Here is a 19,460-nt window from a genome sequence, read left to right on the forward strand (position 1 = left end):
TCAAGATCACCAGGCAGCTTGACCTTTGACCCCAGCTGACGAAGACGTCCTGGGAAGGATCTTTTAGAAAGCTAACATGAATAGGGGGGCTCTAGGGGGCTCTAGGGGGTCCATTGCTCTATTGCCCCCCCCCCCCCCCCCCCCCAAACTCCCCACCTCCCCCTCAACAGTCAAAACTCAATGACCCCCCCACCATTTCAAAATATGTAAATATGTCCCAACCAACGCAGGTGAGAATCAGGTCTCCCACTAAAGCCACATCGCACTTGGAAGGCTCAACTCAGAGCTTCTCTACAGCCACATTAATATTGGTCATCACACACCAGTGACTCATATGTAAACATGTACATTACTACAGTAGCTGGCAGTATGTAAATTAAGTGTTAATGTTCCTGTATTTTTTGTACCTACCACAGGACTACAGTTGAAGATTAGCAAAGTTGACCAATCATTCTCAGAAATGTTTATCACTGTGGCCTGTTCCTAACAGTGTAAACTTGAGTATCTCCATGCAATTTACAGCGGAAATAGTTCAGAAATTACTCCCGTGTTTACCTTAAGGTACCCATTAACTTGGCACACCCGGTGTATTGTGGGAGGTGGTAAGGTCTTCTGTTCTCTAACCCATCTGGTGAGAACCACCTGGCTGAGCCGAGTGAGGTGTGTTGGAGCAGCACCACCTGCGGTAATGCTGCCCTGATCCCTCCAATATGCACACATCCAGGGCTCAACCCTTCAACCCTTCAAAGAATTTCCTTGTCCGTCAACTTACTGTTAGTTTTGTTTCTCTGGTGTCAGAAGGTAAACACGGTTTTGCTTTATGCTTTGAATAACTCCTTCACACTTGAGTCATCCAAGCAGGACAAGAGTATTGTTCCACCCTGAAGATAACCAAAACCACCTGGACTCGACCTTTGACCCACAGCCTGAACTACAGTAAAATCTTCCCGATTATGACTTCCCCTTAAAAACAGCTTGCAGGTACCCAGTAAAACTTTAAAATCATTTTAATTTATTTACATGAGCTTAATTCTACAAATGGATAATTGACATTCTGTAGTTTAAAATGTGTTAAACCTGTATCAGACGTGCATGTTGGGGTGAATAAAGTAAAAAAAGTGCAGAAAGGTTCAAAGGTTTAAAGCTTCAACCACGAGTGCAAGACCTGGACCAAAAGAAAGTGAAATATAACATTAAAGTGTCATGTGGTGTGCAAATGTGGAAAACTCCAAACAAAACAGAAGGGGGAAGACAAAGAACACCATCAAGTGGACATCTGGGAAAATACACTCAGCTGGTGTCCTCCATCAGCCGTCATGAACACAGCTGTGTGTGTGCGTGTGTGTGTGTGTGTGTGTGTCCTCCATCATCCGTCATGAACACAGCTGTGTCGGGGCAGTCAAACATGCCCTGGGGGGGTGGACATTAGGTGTGGGGTGCATGAACACTTGACAGGTGTGCACACATTGCATGGTGTAAATATACTGTTAGTGTGTGTGTGTGTGTGTGTGTGTGTGTGTGTGTGTGTGTGGGTGTAGGCGGGGCTCAGCAGGGCTCCGCCCTCAGATATGGGCTGGAGTTCAGCATCCTGGTCTTGCATGGAGAGGAGACGGCATGATCTGTCAGAGGGTGAGAAGAGCGCCCCCGTGAGTCTCTCAGAGGAATCACACCAACACTGCAGCAAACACTTAAACACACACACACACACACACACACACACACACACACAACCTAATAAACACACACCACACACACACACACACACTGAGGTTCAGGTGGAGAAATCTGGTTTAATGACTACTGTACCACAGAGATGCCATGGGGCCATGTCTGATTACAGCAGACTGTACCACAGAGATGGGGCCATGTCTGATTACAGCAGACTGTACCAAACAGGTGGGTGTGTGTCTGATTACGCCAGAGTGGGTTTGTGTCAGTAGGTCAAGAGGACACGTTACCCTCTATGGACTCCTGAACCTTCTCCTGCTTCCTTCTCTTCCTCTTCCCCTGTACACACACACACACACACACACACACACACACACACACACACGTCATCTTGGGAATCATGAGTATACTAGTGTACATGTAGTGTAGTGTTCTCTTTGGTTTAGAGTGAGTTTGGTGCGTTTTCTAGATCAAACATATACAAGAGAGGGTATATATAACCAATGTATCACTCAATGTATTATGCAAGCATGTTAAAAACAACCCCTCATGTCTAAGTGTGTGCACATACACTCGGACAATACAAGAGTTACCACACACACACACACACACACACACACACACACACACTTACATAATTCTCCTTGGCAGACCAGCCTGGGTAGAGCTGCGTGTGCCTTTGTTTCTCCTTGCGGGCCAACTCGTAGTACTTGGCCTGTTCCTCCTGGGGCATCGCACGCCACTACAACACAGTCGAGTTTTAACAGGAATTAAAACAGTTATGAGCCCTGATCAGTTCACAAAGGGACAATTAAGTCCCTTAATTATCAGCCTCCTCCTTCTTTTGGCATTCAAACTACAGTTGGAGATGGAAACACAGCCAGAGAGCCTGTGTCTGCCCCAGCCCCGCCCCAGGGGAGGGGCCTTTGCCCCAGCCCCGCCCCAGTACCTTTTTTCCAAGGACTTGGTTAATGGAGGAGCTGTCCTTCAGGCTGGACTCGGCGATCACATGACCTCTCGTCTCCCTCATGAAGAGCATGAAGGCATTCAGAGGCTTTTTAATGTGTCTCCTCTGAGAACTCGCGCCCGGCGTCTCACGCACACACCTAAACCCCCGGGCAGGTTACCACATGCGTTAGAAATGCATTTTCAATTATTAACTCATCCAATATGATGAAGTCAAAAACTATACCATATATATAGTATGTACAAAGAGCCTATATTTTGTTTTTCCTCATATGTATACTGGTGCCTAATTAGCAATTTCCTAATGCTGTGAACCTGTGGCAACTTGTGGCAATAAAAACCTTCTGATTCTGATATAAATGCAGGACTGTTCTCTGTAACATTACATACTGGCCCACGTTAGGTAACGAGAACTCAAGTGTTTCTCGAGTCTTACGAGGCTTACTGTTGAGAGGCTCCCCAAGGGGTGTGGCCTAAACCATCACCATGGGAACCAGCAGCACCAGCGACCACATGCTGGGAAAACCTGATGGATGAATACAATCAGAAGGAGTCTGGAGTTAAGTAGAGTTAACATGGACAGAAGTTATGCATCCCCACAAATAACCAAGGATTACAGAACCGGCCCCTCCAATAATGTGATCAAAGGTGTAGAATTAGCATGGACTTCCCCACCAACATGTAGAGAAAATCTACGGCCTTGATGTCTGGAGTCCCAACGACTAACAACAGCCTGAGTCTTAGAGGAGCATTGAGGAAGGTTGGTCTACAACCCATGTTCTACGTTGAGGGACATTGGTCTAGACCCCATGTTCGAGGTTATCAGTGAGACAGTAGGTAACTGTCTGGAGGGTGAGGAGCTCACCAGCCAAGCGGAGAGGCAAGTGGAACAGAACCCCCAGGCCCACTGACAGCATAGACTGGGAGGACTTCAGCACTGGAGCAGTGTGGAGACAAACCTACACGAGACAGGGAGGGGGGAGGGAGGGAGAGAGAGAGAGAGAGAGAGAGAGAGAGAGAGAGAGAGAGAGAGAGAGAGAGAGAGAGAGAAAGCGCAGTGGACAAGTGATGGAGAACATGCAAGTCACTGAGATGAACCAACAGCTACTAAAGCTCCTCAACTCTCAACTGGCGTTTCGATTCTAAAAGATTTGCGAGAGATAAAGTGAGTCACCTGCTGGAGTCTGGGGGCGTCTGCCAGGGAGACACTGGTCCCCATAGGCAATCAGCGGAGAAAGATGACCAACAGGCTGAAAGGAAACAGGCCAACATACATTTACAGATCCAGTGATCCAGATCAGGATGTAAAATCTTTCCATCTTTTTCAATACCTCCTTCCTTCTCAGCAATTATGAACGTAAACATCACTGAACTCGTGGGGTAGATTGACCCTGATTCTCTGCTGGCAATGTTCAGCTTCTGCACTGCTGAAGAATGTAATGTAATGGATTTATAAAGTATCGTTAATAGTAGGCCTACACTGTAAATACATTCTGGCTTTAGTCAGGAGGCACAAGCATTAAGGGACTGGAAACGTAATTAAAATGATGCCATCACCTCCCACCTCTTTAACAAACATTGACCTTTGACATTTCACCTTTAATGGGCATGTGACTACGCTAACCTTCTCACAGCAGGTCAGTCACACAGATTGGAACATCAACATCTTGGATGCTGTGAGGTTTGGGAAACTGTAGGGTGGGGGCCAGAATTCCTACCAGTTCAACACAACCTCCACCTCCTCCACTACGTCTCTTAAGCACACCAGAAGACCGGACAAACTCTGTACCCCAGTGTGAACACCCACCGTATTGGCTGCTGGAGGAGACAGGTGGCTGTAGGGGTCAGGGGGCAACATCAGGCATCCTGTGTAATGCATTATGGGATAGGGCTGGCCTCCTTCATAAACATCCCATAATTTACCTGCAATCAGCTCAGAAATCACCCGCAGTCAGAACCAGGAAAGTGTTTGACAGCGAGGACCATGCACATTACTTTAACATAGTTCTGGACTGGCAAAAACGAATCGTGCTTAATCAGACCTGCGAGTCCGCGCGCAGGCCGCTGTACCTGTATGAGGAAACACGCGCGTCTGTTCCGGGAACGCCGCGCGAGACGCAAACGGCTGCAGACTCAACTGTTGAGAACACGCGCGCACGCGCGCGCACACACACACACACACACACACACACACACAGGGAATGTGGTGGACGGTCAGAACGAGCCAAACTCCGGTCCTACAAAGCTCTGAACAGGCCCTCATATGTAAACACAGGTTCTTAATGTTCATTATGCGATAATCAAATTTCATCGCACACACCAAAATAATTATTACCGTTCAGAGAGGTTTTTGACTGCTTAATTCAACAAAGGCACATGCATGTGTTGAGCACAAGATTGATTATTGATTATTATGGAGATTTAAAAGATTTATGAACAGAAACCGCGTGATCTTTGTGTTTTTGACATGTTGGGCTGTGTGAGAAATGCGGTACAAAGCGGTTTGGTCTCCAGTTACCACTGCAGATTGGACGTGTCCCGGTTTCACTGCAATTCAGCGCTCACCGTTAATTACGCACGTGCACGCGCAGGCGATCACGCGCACTTACCGGCAGAGCTCCGCTCACACCGCCGTACGGGACTTCCGTCTCGTTGACCAGCGACGTCTTTATTTCCGCGAGATCTCCTTCCTCCGAAGAGGAGCGTCCACTACTGGGAAGTCTGTCTTCTTTCAGCGGTTGTCCCTCATCTTTAAACGAGATCAGCTCGTCGTCCGCGCACAGCGCCTCGTGCGCCGCGTCCTCACCGCCGCAAACCCACTTGGGCATGTCTGCGCGAGCCAACTTTCCCAGCACGCGCGTTTAAAACGTTTTTGGGTTACATCAGAGAAAGAAAAAACATTAAAACCAGGTAAGACGCTCCAGTGACCTGTCTAGAGTAACGACATGTCGCACAGTTAAAACCAGTTAGTGGCTCTAAGCGTGTATTTCTGACCCAAACACACACCTGTATGTGCACCACGCGCACTAGATAACTGGCTACATCAGTGACGCCACCGCGCAAAACTTTCTTTATTGTGTAGTTTGTGGCCAGCACGCGGACGCCACAGAATTAGTACGAACTCGCCCCGCGAGTTGAGGAGTGGGCGTGGCGGAGAGAGCAGCGGACACAGGTGAGCGTCGTGCCGCTCTGATTGTCCACGCGCACCGTTGTGGTGGCGCTGGCGAACACAGCAACGGGGTTTAATTAGCTAATGAGTCTGAGGAAAAGCGAAATAGTAACGGTCAAGTCGTAAATCCAGTGATTTATTCTGAATGGAGCAACACGCTGGGATGTAATGGAGACATACGGGTCATAAAACACAAATTCAAAGGATTCAATGTGTAGAAGGACAGAGTCTCTACTTGGTCTGTTAACATTTTTATAGAAAAAAAAGAACAAATATAAAGCCAGTGTAAGCCGTCCTCTTCCTCACTGGTTGAACTTGGTGACGGCGGACCAGTTCGTGTGGAAGCGTATCCATTCGAAGTAGTGGGCCACGTTGGTGTAGACCCCGGGGAAGCCCACCTCACCACACTTCTCTCCCCAGCTCACGATTCCCCACACGTAGGACATCCCACTGGCGTCCGTGCACACCAGCGGCCCGCCGGAGTCACCTTGGCACGAGTCCACTTTGCCGTCCAGGTCGCCTGCACAGGTGAGACAGGTACAGCCACACAGCTCAGGCAACTGGGAGAGGTGAGACAGGTGATATGTGCTGGGTTGGGATGAGGAATGTTCCATGTACCTGCACACTGCATGCCTTCAAAGAAGCGATCGGTGTAGAATTTCTTGCAGTCTTGCATTCCGATTAAAGTCACGTTGGCCCATTTCAGAATATTTACAGAATCTCCCACTTTAAAAAAACACATTGAGACCATTTCTGAATAAAAACGCAATGACACCATTTCCGAATAAAGCAGCATTTATTGGGCGTGTGTGTGGTACCTCTGTTCCTGCCCCAGCCGGAGATGGAGCAGGTGTCCCCGGGCTGGAACAGCAAAGGGGACCAGGGCGCACACACGGCCCGCACGGCTGGGTTGGGCTTCATGCAGCCGGGCTGGAGGTTGAGTTCCTGCAGCTGCACCAGGGCGATGTCGTTCTGGTACGTGTTGGGGTTGTAGTCCTGATGGATTATGATTTTCTTCACCGGAATCATGTCGGACGTGCTCAGCAGAGACCTCTTCTTCCAGATGGAGAACTTGATTTGGAAGTCTTTGGCATTCGGCCTACACACACACACACACACATGCATTCTTGTGTAAGGTTTTTCTCCTCACTCTTGAATTGCTGTAGTTTAATATCACTGTTGTATGTTCTCTTCCTTCAGTTACTTCGTCAATGTGGTAGTCACCCACCCTAACCCCTAACCCTAACTGCCCTTATGCTCTCAACACATCAGTCAGCAGAAATTGTGATGTAACACTAATTCTCATCCACGATTGGATACCCGACACAATGGGCGGCGGTCAACACCCAGCAGCCGCCCAGATAGGCACCGCCACAGTGGATGCTCCCCTGGTCCACCACGGCCACCTGCCACTGAATCTGCGTCTGCACAGAAGAGGGCACAGGGTCATCAGAGGTCAGAGGTCAATGGACAGCCACCTAGAACTCGCCTGCCACTGTTTAAGGTGTACCACATGAAGACTCTTATGGAGGAGAGCTACACTGCTGGGCTACATACAGGGTAGCCTATATTGTCCATTAGTAAGTTAAGGGACAGCAACTACGTGTGTCAATTATTATTTGTAAAAATCCTAGGAAAAAAATTGTTTTGTGTGTTCCACATTAGTAATGTGTCTTATCATAGTTATCCACAAGAGGGCGCTCTGTGTGCATTTGGATAGTGTGTAAAACCTGGTTAATGATGTAAATTGTGTAGTAGCTTTTGCGTAGTTTGAAGATGTAGTGTGGTCTGGTGAGCAAAGTCTACTGAATAATAATTGCGAGTGGTAATTATTATTACTCTAGTACAGTATTGTGTGTGGTGTTTGTGGGGTAGACTGACTGGTAAAGTCTCTAGTACAGTAGTGTGTGTGTGGTATTCGTGGGGTAGACTGACTGGTAAAGTCTCTAGTACAGTAGTGTGTGTGGTATTCGTGGGGTAGACTGACTGGTAAAGTCTCTAGTACAGTAGTGTGTGGTGTTTGTGGGATGTTTGTGTGGTATTCGTGGGGTTGACTGACTGGTAAAGTCTCTAGTACAGTAGTGTGTGTGGTGTTTGTGGGATGTTTGTGGTATTCGTGGGGTAGACTGACTGGTAATCTCTCTAGTACAGTAGTGTGTGGGGTGTTTGTGGGATGTTTGTGTGGTATTCGTGGGGTAGACTGACTGGTAATCTCTCTAGTACAGTAGTGTGTGGGGTGTTTGTGGGATGTTTGTGTGGTATTCATGGGGTAGACTGACTGGTAAAGTCTCTAGTACAGTAGTGTGTGTGGTGTTTGTGGGATGTTTGTGTGGTATTCATGGGGTAGACTGACTGGTAAAGTCTCTAGTACAGTAGTGTGTGTGGTGTTTGTGGGATGTTTGTGTGGTATTCATGGGGTAGACTGACTGGTAAAGTCTCTAGTACAGTAGTGTGTGTGGTGTTTGTGGGATGTTTGTGTGGTATTTGTGAGGTAGACTAACTGGTAAAGTCTCTAGTACAGTAGTGTGTGTGGTGTTTGTGTGGTATTCGTGGGGTAGACTGACTGGTCATCTCTCTAGTACATTGGTGTGTGTGGTGTTTGTGTGGTATTCGTGGGGTAGACTGACTGGTAAAGTCTTTGGTACAGTAGTGTGTGTGGTGTTTGTGGGATGTTTGTGTGGTATTCGTGGGGTAGACTGACTGGTAATCTCTCTAGTACATTAGTGTGTGTGGTGTTTGTGTGGTATTCGTGGGGTAGACTGTCTGGTAATCTCTCTAGTACAGTAGTGTGTGTGGTGTTTGTGTGGTATTCGTGGGGTAGACTGACTGGTAATCTCTCTAGTACAGTAGTGTGTGGTGTTTGTGGGATGTTTGTGGGGTAGACTGACTGGTAATTTCTCTAGTACAGGAGTGTGTGTGGTGTTTGTGGGATGTTTGTGTGGTATTCGTGGGGTAGACTGACTGGTAAAGTCTCTAGTACAGTAGTGTGTGTGGTGTTTGTGGGATGTTTGTGGTATTCGTGGGGTAGACTGACTGGTAATCTCTCTAGTACAGTAGTGTGTGGGGTGTTTGTGGGATGTTTGTGTGGTATTCGTGGGGTAGACTGACTGGTAATCTCTCTAGTACAGTAGTGTGTGGGGTGTTTGTGGGATGTTTGTGTGGTATTCATGGGGTAGACTGACTGGTAAAGTCTCTAGTACAGTAGTGTGTGTGGTGTTTGTGGGATGTTTGTGTGGTATTCATGGGGTAGACTGACTGGTAAAGTCTCTAGTACAGTAGTGTGTGTGGTGTTTGTGGGATGTTTGTGTGGTATTCATGGGGTAGACTGACTGGTAAAGTCTCTAGTACAGTAGTGTGTGTGGTGTTTGTGGGATGTTTGTGTGGTATTCGTGAGGTAGACTAACTGGTAAAGTCTCTAGTACAGTAGTGTGTGTGGTATTCGTGGGGTAGACTGACTGGTAAAGTCTCTAGTACAGTAGTGTGTGTGGTGTTTGTGTGGTATTCGTGGGGTAGACTGACTGGTCATCTCTCTAGTACATTGGTGTGTGTGGTGTTTGTGTGGTATTCGTGAGGTAGACTGACTGGTAAAGTCTTTGGTACAGTAGTGTGTGTGGTGTTTGTGGGATGTTTGTGTGGTATTCGTGGGGTAGACTGACTGGTAATCTCTCTAGTACATTAGTGTGTGTGGTGTTTGTGTGGTATTCGTGGGGTAGACTGGTAATCTCTCTAGTACAGTAGTGTGTGTGGTGTTTGTGTGGTATTCGTGGGGTAGACTGACTGGTAATCTCTCTAGTACAGTAGTGTGTGGTGTTTGTGGGATGTTTGTGGGGTAGACTGACTGGTAATTTCTCTAGTACAGGAGTGTGTGTGGTGTTTGTGGGATGTTTGTGGGGTAGACTGACTGGTAATTTCTCTAGTACAGTAGTGTGTGTGGTGTTTGTGGGATGTTTGTGTGGTATTCGTGGGGTAGACTGACTGGTAATCTCTCTAGTACAGTAGTGTGTGTGGTGTTTGTGTGGTATTCGTGGGGTAGACTGACTGGTAAAGTCTCTAGTACAGTAGTGTGTGTGGTATTTGTGTGGTATTCGTGGGGTAGACTGACTGGTAATCTCTCTAGTACATTGGTGTGTGTGGTGTTTGTGTGGTATTCGTGGGGTAGACTGACTGGTAAAGTCTCTAGTACAGTAGTGTGTGTGGTATTTGTGTGGTATTCGTGGGGTAGACTGACTGGTAAAGTCTCTAGTACAGTAGTGTGTGTGGTATTTGTGTGGTATTCGTGGGGTAGACTGACTGGTAATCTCTCTAGTACAGTAGTGTGTGTGGTGTTTGTGTGGTATTCGTGGGGTAGACTGACTGGTAAAGTCTCTAGTACAGTAGTGTGTGTGGTATTTGTGTGGTATTCGTGAGGTAGACTGACTGGTAAAGTCTTTGGTACAGTAGTGTGTGGGATGTTTGTGTGGTATTCATGGGGTAGACTGACTGGTAAAGTCTCTAGTACAGTAGTGTGTGGGATGTTTGTGTGGTATTCGTGGGGTAGACTGGTAATCTCTCTAGTACAGTAGTGTGTGGGGTGTTTGTGGGATGTTTGTGTGGTATTCATGGGGTAGACTGACTGGTAATCTCTCTAGTACAGTAGTGTGTGGGATGTTTGTGTGGTATTCGTGGGGTAAACTGACTGGTAATCTCTCTAGTACAGTAGTGTGTGGTGTTTGTGGGATGTTTGTGTGGTATTCAAGGGGTAGACTGGTAATTTCTCTAGTACAGTAGTGTGTGTGGTGTTTGTGGGATGTTTGTGTGGTATTCGTGGGGTAGACTGACTGGTAAAGTCTCTAGTACAGTAGTGTGTGTGGTGTTTGTGGGATGTTTGTGTGGTATTCGTGGGGTAGACTGACTGGTAAAGTCTCTAGTACAGTAGTTTGTGTGGTATTCGTGGGGTAGACTGACTGGTAATCTCTCTAGTACAGTAGTGTGTGTGGTGTTTGTGGGATGTTTGTGTGGTATTTGTGGGGTAGACTGACTGGTAAAGCGTCCTGCCCGCCAACCACACGTCTTCTGCGGGTGCGACGAGTTTCCTCCTCTGTCTTGTAGATGTAATCCAGGTTGGGAATTCCACAGTGGAGCTGACTCTCAGTGAAGTTACGCACATCCAGGATATCTGACACACACACAATCTCAGGTTTTGTTTCAAAAGATGTGTATATGTATATAGGTCTATATTTGTATAGTGTATAGGTGTATGTGTGTGTGTGTGTGTATAGGTGTATAGGTTTGTGTGTGTGTGTGTGTGTGTGTGTGTGTGTGTGTGTGTGTGTGTGTGTGTGTGTGTGTGTGGATGTATATGTGTATAATAGTGCTGTCAATTCCAGGTGCTGCGATTAAAAGTCCTCACCAGGATTTTGCTCAGGCTTCCTGGATTGTGTTGATTCCACTAATTTTACCTGGATTGCTAATTAGAAAATCTAGCAAGCTTGAGCAAAATCCTGGTGAGGACTTTTAATCGCAGCACCTGGAATTGACAGCACTGGTGTATAAGTGTGTGTGTGTGTGTGTATAGGTGTGTGTGTATATGTGTATAGGTGTGTGTGTCAGTGATGTCAGTTACTTCTAATCTTACCACTTTTTTCAGTAACGAGTAATATAATGAGTTACTATTTCCAGTCCAGTAATCAGATTAAAGTTACTTATCCAAGTAACTGTGCGTTACTATTTTTATTTTCCTTAGTAAAAATATATATTTTATCTTCTTGGCTCAGTTCTACTTTTGCGTCTGACTGTAGCGCTCGACTCCGCACACTGCGCGCGAACCTGTGAGAGCACGAGCACGTTCACGTCATTCTGTGCAGTGTCCTCCCGTAACGATATGTGGTAGTATAAAGAAATACACTACAGGGGAAGGAACATTTGCTTGATGAATTTTAATGTTGCTTTGTGTTTCAGGTTTGAAAAGTGCTGGAATTTTGGCTAACGTAGCCTACTTAAAATGCATGAAATTGTAATGGTATTTCGTTTCACAACAAATAGCTGTCTGACTGAATAGTCTTGTATTACGTTTACAAATATATTTACAAATAATACAGCGCATCGACACAAACGTAATGTCAGGAGATACATTGTTACTGTTAAAAATGCACTTCCAATAAAGTGAGTATTGGAAAAACTAATTTTGCTGCTGAATGTAACTACTAAAGTAACTTGTAATCTAAGTAATATGTAACGTAACTATTTTTAAAGGAGTAATCAGTAATCGTATTACTTTTTCAAAGTAACTAAGCCATCACTGGTGTGTGTACAGGTGTCAGAGGTGGAAAGTAACGAATTACATTTACTAACGTTACTGTAACTGAATACTTTTTATGAGTAATTTGTAATTTTGAGTAGTTTGAAAATGTCATTTTTACTTTTACTTGAGTAAATTTTGAAGTAGTTTTACTTCGCAACATTTGAACCCCCTCACGTTACTAAGTAAAAAAATATTGATGGTGAAAAATTAAATGCGGGCAGAAATGTTAAATTCTGAGTCCCAGAACTGAATGTCAATTGCGTTGTCAGGGCTGGCTCGACTGCCGCTCCTCCTAACAACACTAGAGGCACCCGAGTCAGTCCTAGACTCTCCAGGCGCAATCAGTGATCTGTTTTAGCTGTCTCTATGGCTTCTTAAGGAAGCTTAGTGAAACGGATCACTGCTGAATCGTTTTGGCTCGCCTTCACGTCCTCGGCCCTTTCTCTGTGATCTCTGGTTGCTTTTCTTGTGGTTAGGTGTCTCACCACCTTATGCTCTCTCTTATCTCTCTTGCTTTTCTACTACTTATTCGACTAACTATCTCCTGCGCTGCTTACTAGCCTACCTCAAGTTTTCCCCCTGCTTTATCTCTTCCTATCCATTCTTCGTTTTATTTTGGGAAGGGTTTTTGTTTCGTCACGGTGTCTGCCTGCTGCCAGTTACTTCACCTGGAGTCCTAAGTTTCGTTTTCTCTGTGTCTTTTCTGTTGCATTTTTCTCCCGTGTGTTTTGCGGTCGAGGTTATTTTCTACGCATTGAGTTTATTCCGCGTCTCGTGTGATTGGTTTTGCTGCTTATGTGTGTGTGTGTGTGTGAGTGGACGCACGCACACATTTTGCTCTTTGCGTTTTATCGGCACTTGGTCTACTACTCTCTTGGGTTTGACACTGTGTGTACCTGTTGGTACACCCGACGTTACATGCGTGGCCTTGCCTTGCATGCGCCCTTTCCATTATCTCATAATCAGGTCGTAATCTGGTGCACTTTTTTCCAAAAGGATGAGATTGTTCTATCTTTAAATCTTCTATCTATCAGGTTCTGTGGGATCCTGTGGACATTTTATTGTGAATAGTGGGATCCTGTAAGCACTTACTTTTAAATTGTGGGATCCTATGAGCATTTTTTTAATGTTTGAGGTGAGATCCTGTGGGCATTTTATTGTGAGTAGTGGAATCCTGTTGCATTTTAGTTTGATTTGTGGTATTTTGTGGGCATTTAATTTTGTGGGCATTTTGTTTTTTGTATAATCTGTAAATTACATTTCTTTATTCTTATCATAGTGTTGTCCGTTGGACAATAGGACTGAAAATTGTTTGCATTTTATGGTACAGGTTGTGATTGTCCTTGTGCTGTGAGGAAGTATGTTCCTGAGCCCAGCTGATCTTTTGCAAGTGTGGATGTGCACTTAAGTACACTTTGAAATCAACTTGTGCTGAATTTGATTCATGACTCATCCTTTTTTGCATTAAATAACTGAAAGTAATTAAGTAACTTTTACTCAAATTCCATTTTAAATGAAGTAATTTTGTACTTTTACTCTGAGTAGATTTTAGGCAAAGTAATGATACTTTTACTCAATTACAATTTTTCAGTACTCTTTCCACCTCTGATAGGTGTATGGGTGTATAGGTGTGTGTGTGTATAGGTGTGTGTGTGTGTGTATTGTGTATAGGTGTGTGTGTATGTGTATAGGTGTATAGCATATGTAAAGCTAATGAGTTTTACCGTCCTTTATGCGTGACGGGACCGTCTCTGAAAAACAACACACGCCATATGAGAACTCATAATGAAATGAAGACAGCATGGCAGTAGTACACATCACTGTGTGTGTGTGTGTGTGTGTGTGTGTGTGTGTGTGTGTGTGTGTGTGTGTGTGTCACTACCTGGGGGGGGTCCAGCTCGGGTGCTGAGGGAGGACACCTCGTCCTCTCCTCCCAGACAGTCCCTGATCTTGTCTTGGACCGCATGTGGGTGAAGACACACACCAGACCTGCAGAGGAACGCCCCTCCATGGCAACCTGAATACAAACAGCACTTAATACGAGCTGGAAGCGTGCAGAGTTCCTCAGGAGCAGAACCAGGAAACACTGGTCATGTGACCTTCTGGTCATGTGACCTTCTGGGATCTGGGGTCACACTGCCCACCTTTACAGCACATCTCGTCACTGAGGTCCCCACAGTCGTCGATCCCGTCACACGCCTGCTTCCAGGACACACACTTCCCGTTCACGCAGTGGAACTGTGGACACACCTCCTCCCCTACAGCAGCAGAAGAGTGTGTGAGTGTGTGAGTGTGTGAGTGTGTGAGTGTGTGTGTGTGTGCGCCCAAATAACAGCCTTTGAATTCTTTTCTATAGACCAAGAGTATAACTGAACATGTAAATGTTTATGATGGTGTGTGTGTGTGTGTGTGTGTGTGTGTGTTGTTATGATGGTGCATGTAGCGCGTGTGTGTGTGTGTGTGTGTGTTATGATGGTGTGTGTAGCGTGTGTGTGTGTTGTTATGATGGTGCGTGTAGCGTTTGTGTGTTATGGTGGTGCGTGTAGTGCGTGTGTGTGTGTGTGTGTGTGTGTGTGTGTGTGTGTGTTATGATGGTGTGTGTAGCGTGTGTGTGTGTTATGATGGTGTGTGTAGCGTGTGTGTGTGTGTGTGTTGTTATGATGGTGCGTGTAGCGTGTGTGTGTGTGTTATGGTGGTGCGTGTAGCGTGTGTGTGTGGCGTGTGTGTGTGTATTGTTATGATGGTGTGTGTAGCGTGTGTTGGTCTTATGGTGTCTGACACTAGTAGATGATACAATACAGTACAGCAGGTTTTATCATAAAACACCATGACTTAAATACATAACGTAAGAATATACTAGAAGTGTACCGCCACACCCTCCACCCTAACCTCCACCATACACTCCACCCTAACCCCCACCACACACCACACCCTCCACCCTAACCTCCACCATACACTCCACCCTAACCCCCACCACACACCACACCCTCCACCATACACTCCACCCTAACCTCCACCATACACTCCACCCTAACCCCCACCACACCCTCCACCCTAACCCCCACCACACCCTCCACCCTAACCCCCACCACACACCACACCCTCCACCCTAACCTCCACCACACACCACACCCTCCACCCTAACCTCCACCATACACTCCACCCTAACCCCCACCACACCCTCCACCCTAACCCCCACCACACACTCCACCCTAACCCCCACCACACACTCCACCCTAACCTCCACCATACACTCCACCCTAACCTCCACCATACACTCCACCCTAAACCCCACCACACCCTCCACCCTAAACCCCACCACACCCTCCACCCTAAACCCCACCACACACTCCACCCTAAACCCCACCACACACTCCACCCTAACCCCCACCACACCCTCCACCCTGACCTCCACCACACACCACACCCTCCACCCTAACCCCCACCACACTCTCCACCCTAACCTCCACCACACCCTCCACCCTAAGCTCCACCACACACCACACCCTCCACCCTAACCCCCACCACACCCTCCACCCTAACCTCCACCACACACTCCACCCTAACCTCCACCACACACTCCACCCTAACCTCCACCACACACTCCACCCTAACCTCCACCACACACTCCACCCTAACCTCCACCACACCCTCCACCCTAACCTCCACCACACACCACACCCTCCACCCTAACCTCCACCATACACTCCACCCTAACCCCCACCACACACCACACCCTCCACCCTAACCTCCACCATACACTCCACCCTAACCCCCACCACACACCACACCCTCCACCCTAACCTCCACCATACACTCCACCCTAACCCCCACCACACACCACACCCTCCACCCTAACCCCCACCACACCCTCCACCCTAACCCCCACCACACACCACACCCTCCACCCTAACCCCCACCACACACCCCACCCTAACCCCCACCACACACCCCACCCTCCACCCTACAGGCACCTGAATCGTAACACTCCACCGCTGCCACTGCAGTGTCTGGCAGAACATGCTGGGTTTTGACGATGGAGCATTCAGCCAATGAGAGCTCTGCTCCAGTGCAGCTCATGCTCACACACAGTGGCCCCGCCCCCTCAGGGTGGGCGTCCTTCAGCCTGAGTGCAGCCGCCGCCCCCCTGATGGAGACACAAACGCTGCTTTAACACACGCAGTCCGTAGTGTGTCATGCAGTGTAATGGCGGTAATGTCTACGATGTTCGTATACGTGGCTGTAACGTTCATGGTATAGTGTAACATTTATGACGTAGTGCATGGGCTGTCGTGGAATGTGAGTGGCATGGTATGGGTCGCAAGTATGTGGGTGTGGCCTGATGCAGGTGAGGTGTGTGTGGGTGTGGCCTGATGCAGGTGAGGTGTGTGTGGGTGTGGCCTGATGCAGGTGAGGTGTGTGTGGGCGTGGCCTGATGCAGGTGAGGTGTGTGTGGGCGTGGCCTGATGCAGGTGAGGTGTGTGTGGGCGTGGCCTGATGCAGGTGAGGTGTGTGTGGGCGTGGCCTGATGCAGGTGAGGTGTGTGTGGGCGTGGCCTGATGCAGGTGAGGTGTATGTGGGCGTGGCCTGTTACCTGTCTATATTTTTCTTGTGTCGGCACACAACATTAGCTGCTGCCATGTTCCACGACTCGTCTCCACACACCAGCATCTTCCCCTGCTGAGAGTCTGGCTCCACCATCACCACCTCACCAGCTCCAGACTGCTGTAGATGCACCTTAAAAGTGTCTTTTACACACACACGCACACACACACGTGCACACACATACACACGCACACACACACACGCACACACACACACACACTTTTGTCCTTTTCATATTTTCCTACTGCATGTAATGTAATATTAACAAAATAATTCATAAAATTAATACATTAATATTAATAATAAGAATAGCAGCACTCTTCACAAATTCTCTCACTCTCTCTCCCCCTCCCTCTCTCCTTCCCTCTTTCTATCACCCTCTCTCTCTCTCCTCTCTCTCCCTCTCCCTCTTCTATCTCCCTCTCCTTCTCTCCTTCTTTCTATTTCCCTCTCTCACTCCCTCTTTCTCGCTCGCTCTTTCTCTCTCTCTCTCTCCCTCTCTCTCTCTCCCCCCATTTTCCCCTTTCCCGAGTCTCCCCCCTCACCTCCACACGTAGTGCCGTAGTGGGAGAACACAGGTGCGTTCCTCCTGCAGGCGATGGCCTGTGCCTGACACAGGGAGGTGTAGCCGCGCCTGTCCAGGCTACACACGCTGTTGTTTCGGCGCAGACACTGGTAGGGTGGCCGACACACACACTGCCCATCGATGCACCGCCTCCACGGCGGACAGAACACTTTAGAGCAGGACAGGCGGGTGTAGCTCTCCTTCAAACACTCCTGCCACACCAAATCAGAGGGAGGCTGTGGGGGTGTGGCTGTGGTGGGCTGTGGGGGTGTGGCTGTGGTGGGCTGTGGGGGTGTGGCTGTGGTGGGCTGTGGGGGTGTGGCTGTAGGGGGTTTAGGGGGTTTAGGGGGTTTAGTGCGTTTGGGTGAAGTTGGAGGTGGACCCATTGATTGGCTCATTTGCTGTCCAGCCTGAGGGACAGAAAGATCTGGTGGACTCTCCTGCGTCAACAGAGAACAGGTTACACAGCTCTGTCCTGAAGGACTACATAAGAACAACAACACATGAGTAAAACCACCACAAACAGAAAACATTTAAGTACATTATAAATGTTGAGTTAGACATAGACAGTCTGACATGTACAAACGTGTAAGTCCTTTAATGGCCTTAAAACCAAACCAAACAGCGTTAACGTGTGTTGTGTATTGACCATGAGACCACAGTCCTGGAGGACTGGTGAACCACAGAAAGACCTCAGAAGAACCACCCAGAAAATATTCTCTAAATCTCTACCCTGAGCAGCCTGGACCATGACCTCTTCTCACACACACTCCCATACACACACACACACACTCTGGCAGTGTTACCATGGTGAAATAATGCTGTTTTAGTTCCACCGTCAATATGAGCCTGAGGGGATCTAGCAGGTCTGAACGCTCCCAAACCTCCCAGACCACCCAAACCTCTCAGACCACCCAAACTTCTCAGACCTCCCAGACCACCCAAACCTCTCGGACCTCCCAGACCACCCAAACCTCTCGGACCTCCCAGACCTCCCAAACCTCTCGGACCTCCCAGACCTCCCAAACCTCTCAGACCTCCCAGACCTCTCAGACCTCCCAGACCTTCTCCCCACAGCTCACACACTCCCCTCCGCTGCCACTCTAGAGCAACGAAGGTTCTTAATCTTTCAGGAATCCCAGACATGTGCACAGTAAGCCTGATCAACAGTAACTGAAGATCAAAGGTTACACATTTCATATTGATTATTGATCTACTCTTCTACTTGTCTTCATTCCGCAAGCTGTGTTCAGCGTGTACATTCTCAAACACAGAGGAATCCCTCAGCCGCAGACTCGCTCTAGACAGGTCTGCTAGGGGTGTGTGTGGCACAAGGCCCTGTTTAACATACAGTGCTAAACACACTCATCCAGACCATCCTGAAATGCACAGTACCGAGCAGCATCTCCATGGAAACCACAGCACCGTGATAAAGCTTACCGTGGCAACAGCTGGGAGCAGGAGCAGGAGGAGGAAGATGGTGGCCCTCATGTTTCTGCGTGGATGCCAAACTCCACTTGGCTTGTCTCTCCGTCTCTGTCTCTCCGTCTCTGTCTCCCTGTAGCTATGTCTCCGTCTGTCTGCTGTCAGACTACACACAGCACTGGCCGACAGTACAATCGTCTTTCAAACCTGGGCTCAACAAATCATTAACTTCTGTCCAAACACACAAGTCAGCATTTACTGGAATATGCTGATGGCCAGTCCAGCACAATAGTGTGTATGTGTGTGTATGTGTGTGTGGTGAACTGGGATCTCTGGAGGTGTTTTTGTTGCTATAAACACTTTCACACAGAATATTTCTGTAATTTCGCAGAGCTGCATGAATGTGCCATCTCCGTCTGGAGGGACCTGGATCCATATTCTGTTTGGCCAAACTTCTGAAAACTGCAGTTCTGAAAAGGCCAATAGTCCTGAACAGTCTTGGCTACAGTTAGAAACATTCTGTCACCAGTGTGAAGTGAGGACCAGTGACCCAATCCACACGTCCGAGCACTGAACCAGGAGGCTACCGCAGTGAAGCAGCTCCCTTCAACCTGAAGGTCGTCAGATCCCCAGGGGGTCAGATGTGGGGTCAGATGTGGGCAGTCTGCATTTCCACTGTGTCTGATGTGGTATGTGGTACAAGCAGAGATGTGACTGTGGTCAGAGTCTAACGCTAAACACAAAAACCCTGGAGGTGAGTGTGCTTCCTGTAGGAGTCATTG

The 19,460-nt window shown here is 47.7% G+C and overlaps 2 protein-coding genes and 1 long non-coding RNA gene across 4 annotated transcripts; 1 reads left to right on the forward strand and 2 right to left on the reverse strand.

Annotated features, from left to right (window-relative positions):
- Positions 1-1,030: 1,030 nt before the first annotated feature.
- Positions 1,031-5,824, reverse strand: LOC143486795 (lymphoid enhancer-binding factor 1-like). Of its 2 annotated transcripts, XM_076986233.1 has the most exons (11): positions 5,641-5,824; positions 5,244-5,477; positions 4,705-4,771; positions 4,442-4,557; positions 3,809-3,884; positions 3,500-3,593; positions 3,080-3,160; positions 2,618-2,774; positions 2,303-2,410; positions 1,959-2,007; positions 1,031-1,619 (listed from the first exon to the last, which is right to left on the reverse strand). In XM_076986233.1, the coding sequence occupies exons 2-11, from the start codon at positions 5,460-5,462 to the stop codon at positions 1,546-1,548; spliced, it is 1,041 nt and encodes a 346-aa protein (XP_076842348.1). In that variant the 5' UTR covers positions 5,463-5,477; positions 5,641-5,824; the 3' UTR covers positions 1,031-1,545. The 2 variants fall into 2 exon arrangements, with proteins under 2 accessions (XP_076842348.1, XP_076842347.1); XM_076986232.1 differs by having other exon boundaries at positions 5,244-5,824.
- On the forward strand, positions 5,388-8,014 carry LOC143486796 (uncharacterized). Its single transcript, XR_013123681.1, has 5 exons — positions 5,388-5,544; positions 5,717-5,806; positions 6,224-6,331; positions 6,639-6,778; positions 7,004-8,014. It is a non-coding gene; the product is annotated as an uncharacterized LOC143486796 (long non-coding RNA).
- On the reverse strand, positions 5,968-18,879 carry cfi (complement factor I). Its single transcript, XM_076986231.1, has 12 exons — positions 18,694-18,879; positions 17,234-17,693; positions 16,678-16,831; positions 16,058-16,230; positions 14,228-14,341; positions 13,966-14,100; positions 13,808-13,834; positions 10,822-10,958; positions 7,124-7,227; positions 6,622-6,902; positions 6,422-6,529; positions 5,968-6,323 (listed from the first exon to the last, which is right to left on the reverse strand). Exons 1-12 carry the CDS (start codon positions 18,742-18,744, stop codon positions 6,106-6,108), a joined length of 1,962 nt encoding a protein of 653 aa, XP_076842346.1. The 5' UTR covers positions 18,745-18,879; the 3' UTR covers positions 5,968-6,105.
- Between the last annotated feature and the right edge of the window lie 581 nt (positions 18,880-19,460).

Source organism: Brachyhypopomus gauderio, unplaced genomic scaffold (assembly GCF_052324685.1).
Source record: "Brachyhypopomus gauderio isolate BG-103 unplaced genomic scaffold, BGAUD_0.2 sc45, whole genome shotgun sequence".
NCBI classification, from domain to species: domain Eukaryota; kingdom Metazoa; phylum Chordata; class Actinopteri; order Gymnotiformes; family Hypopomidae; genus Brachyhypopomus; species Brachyhypopomus gauderio.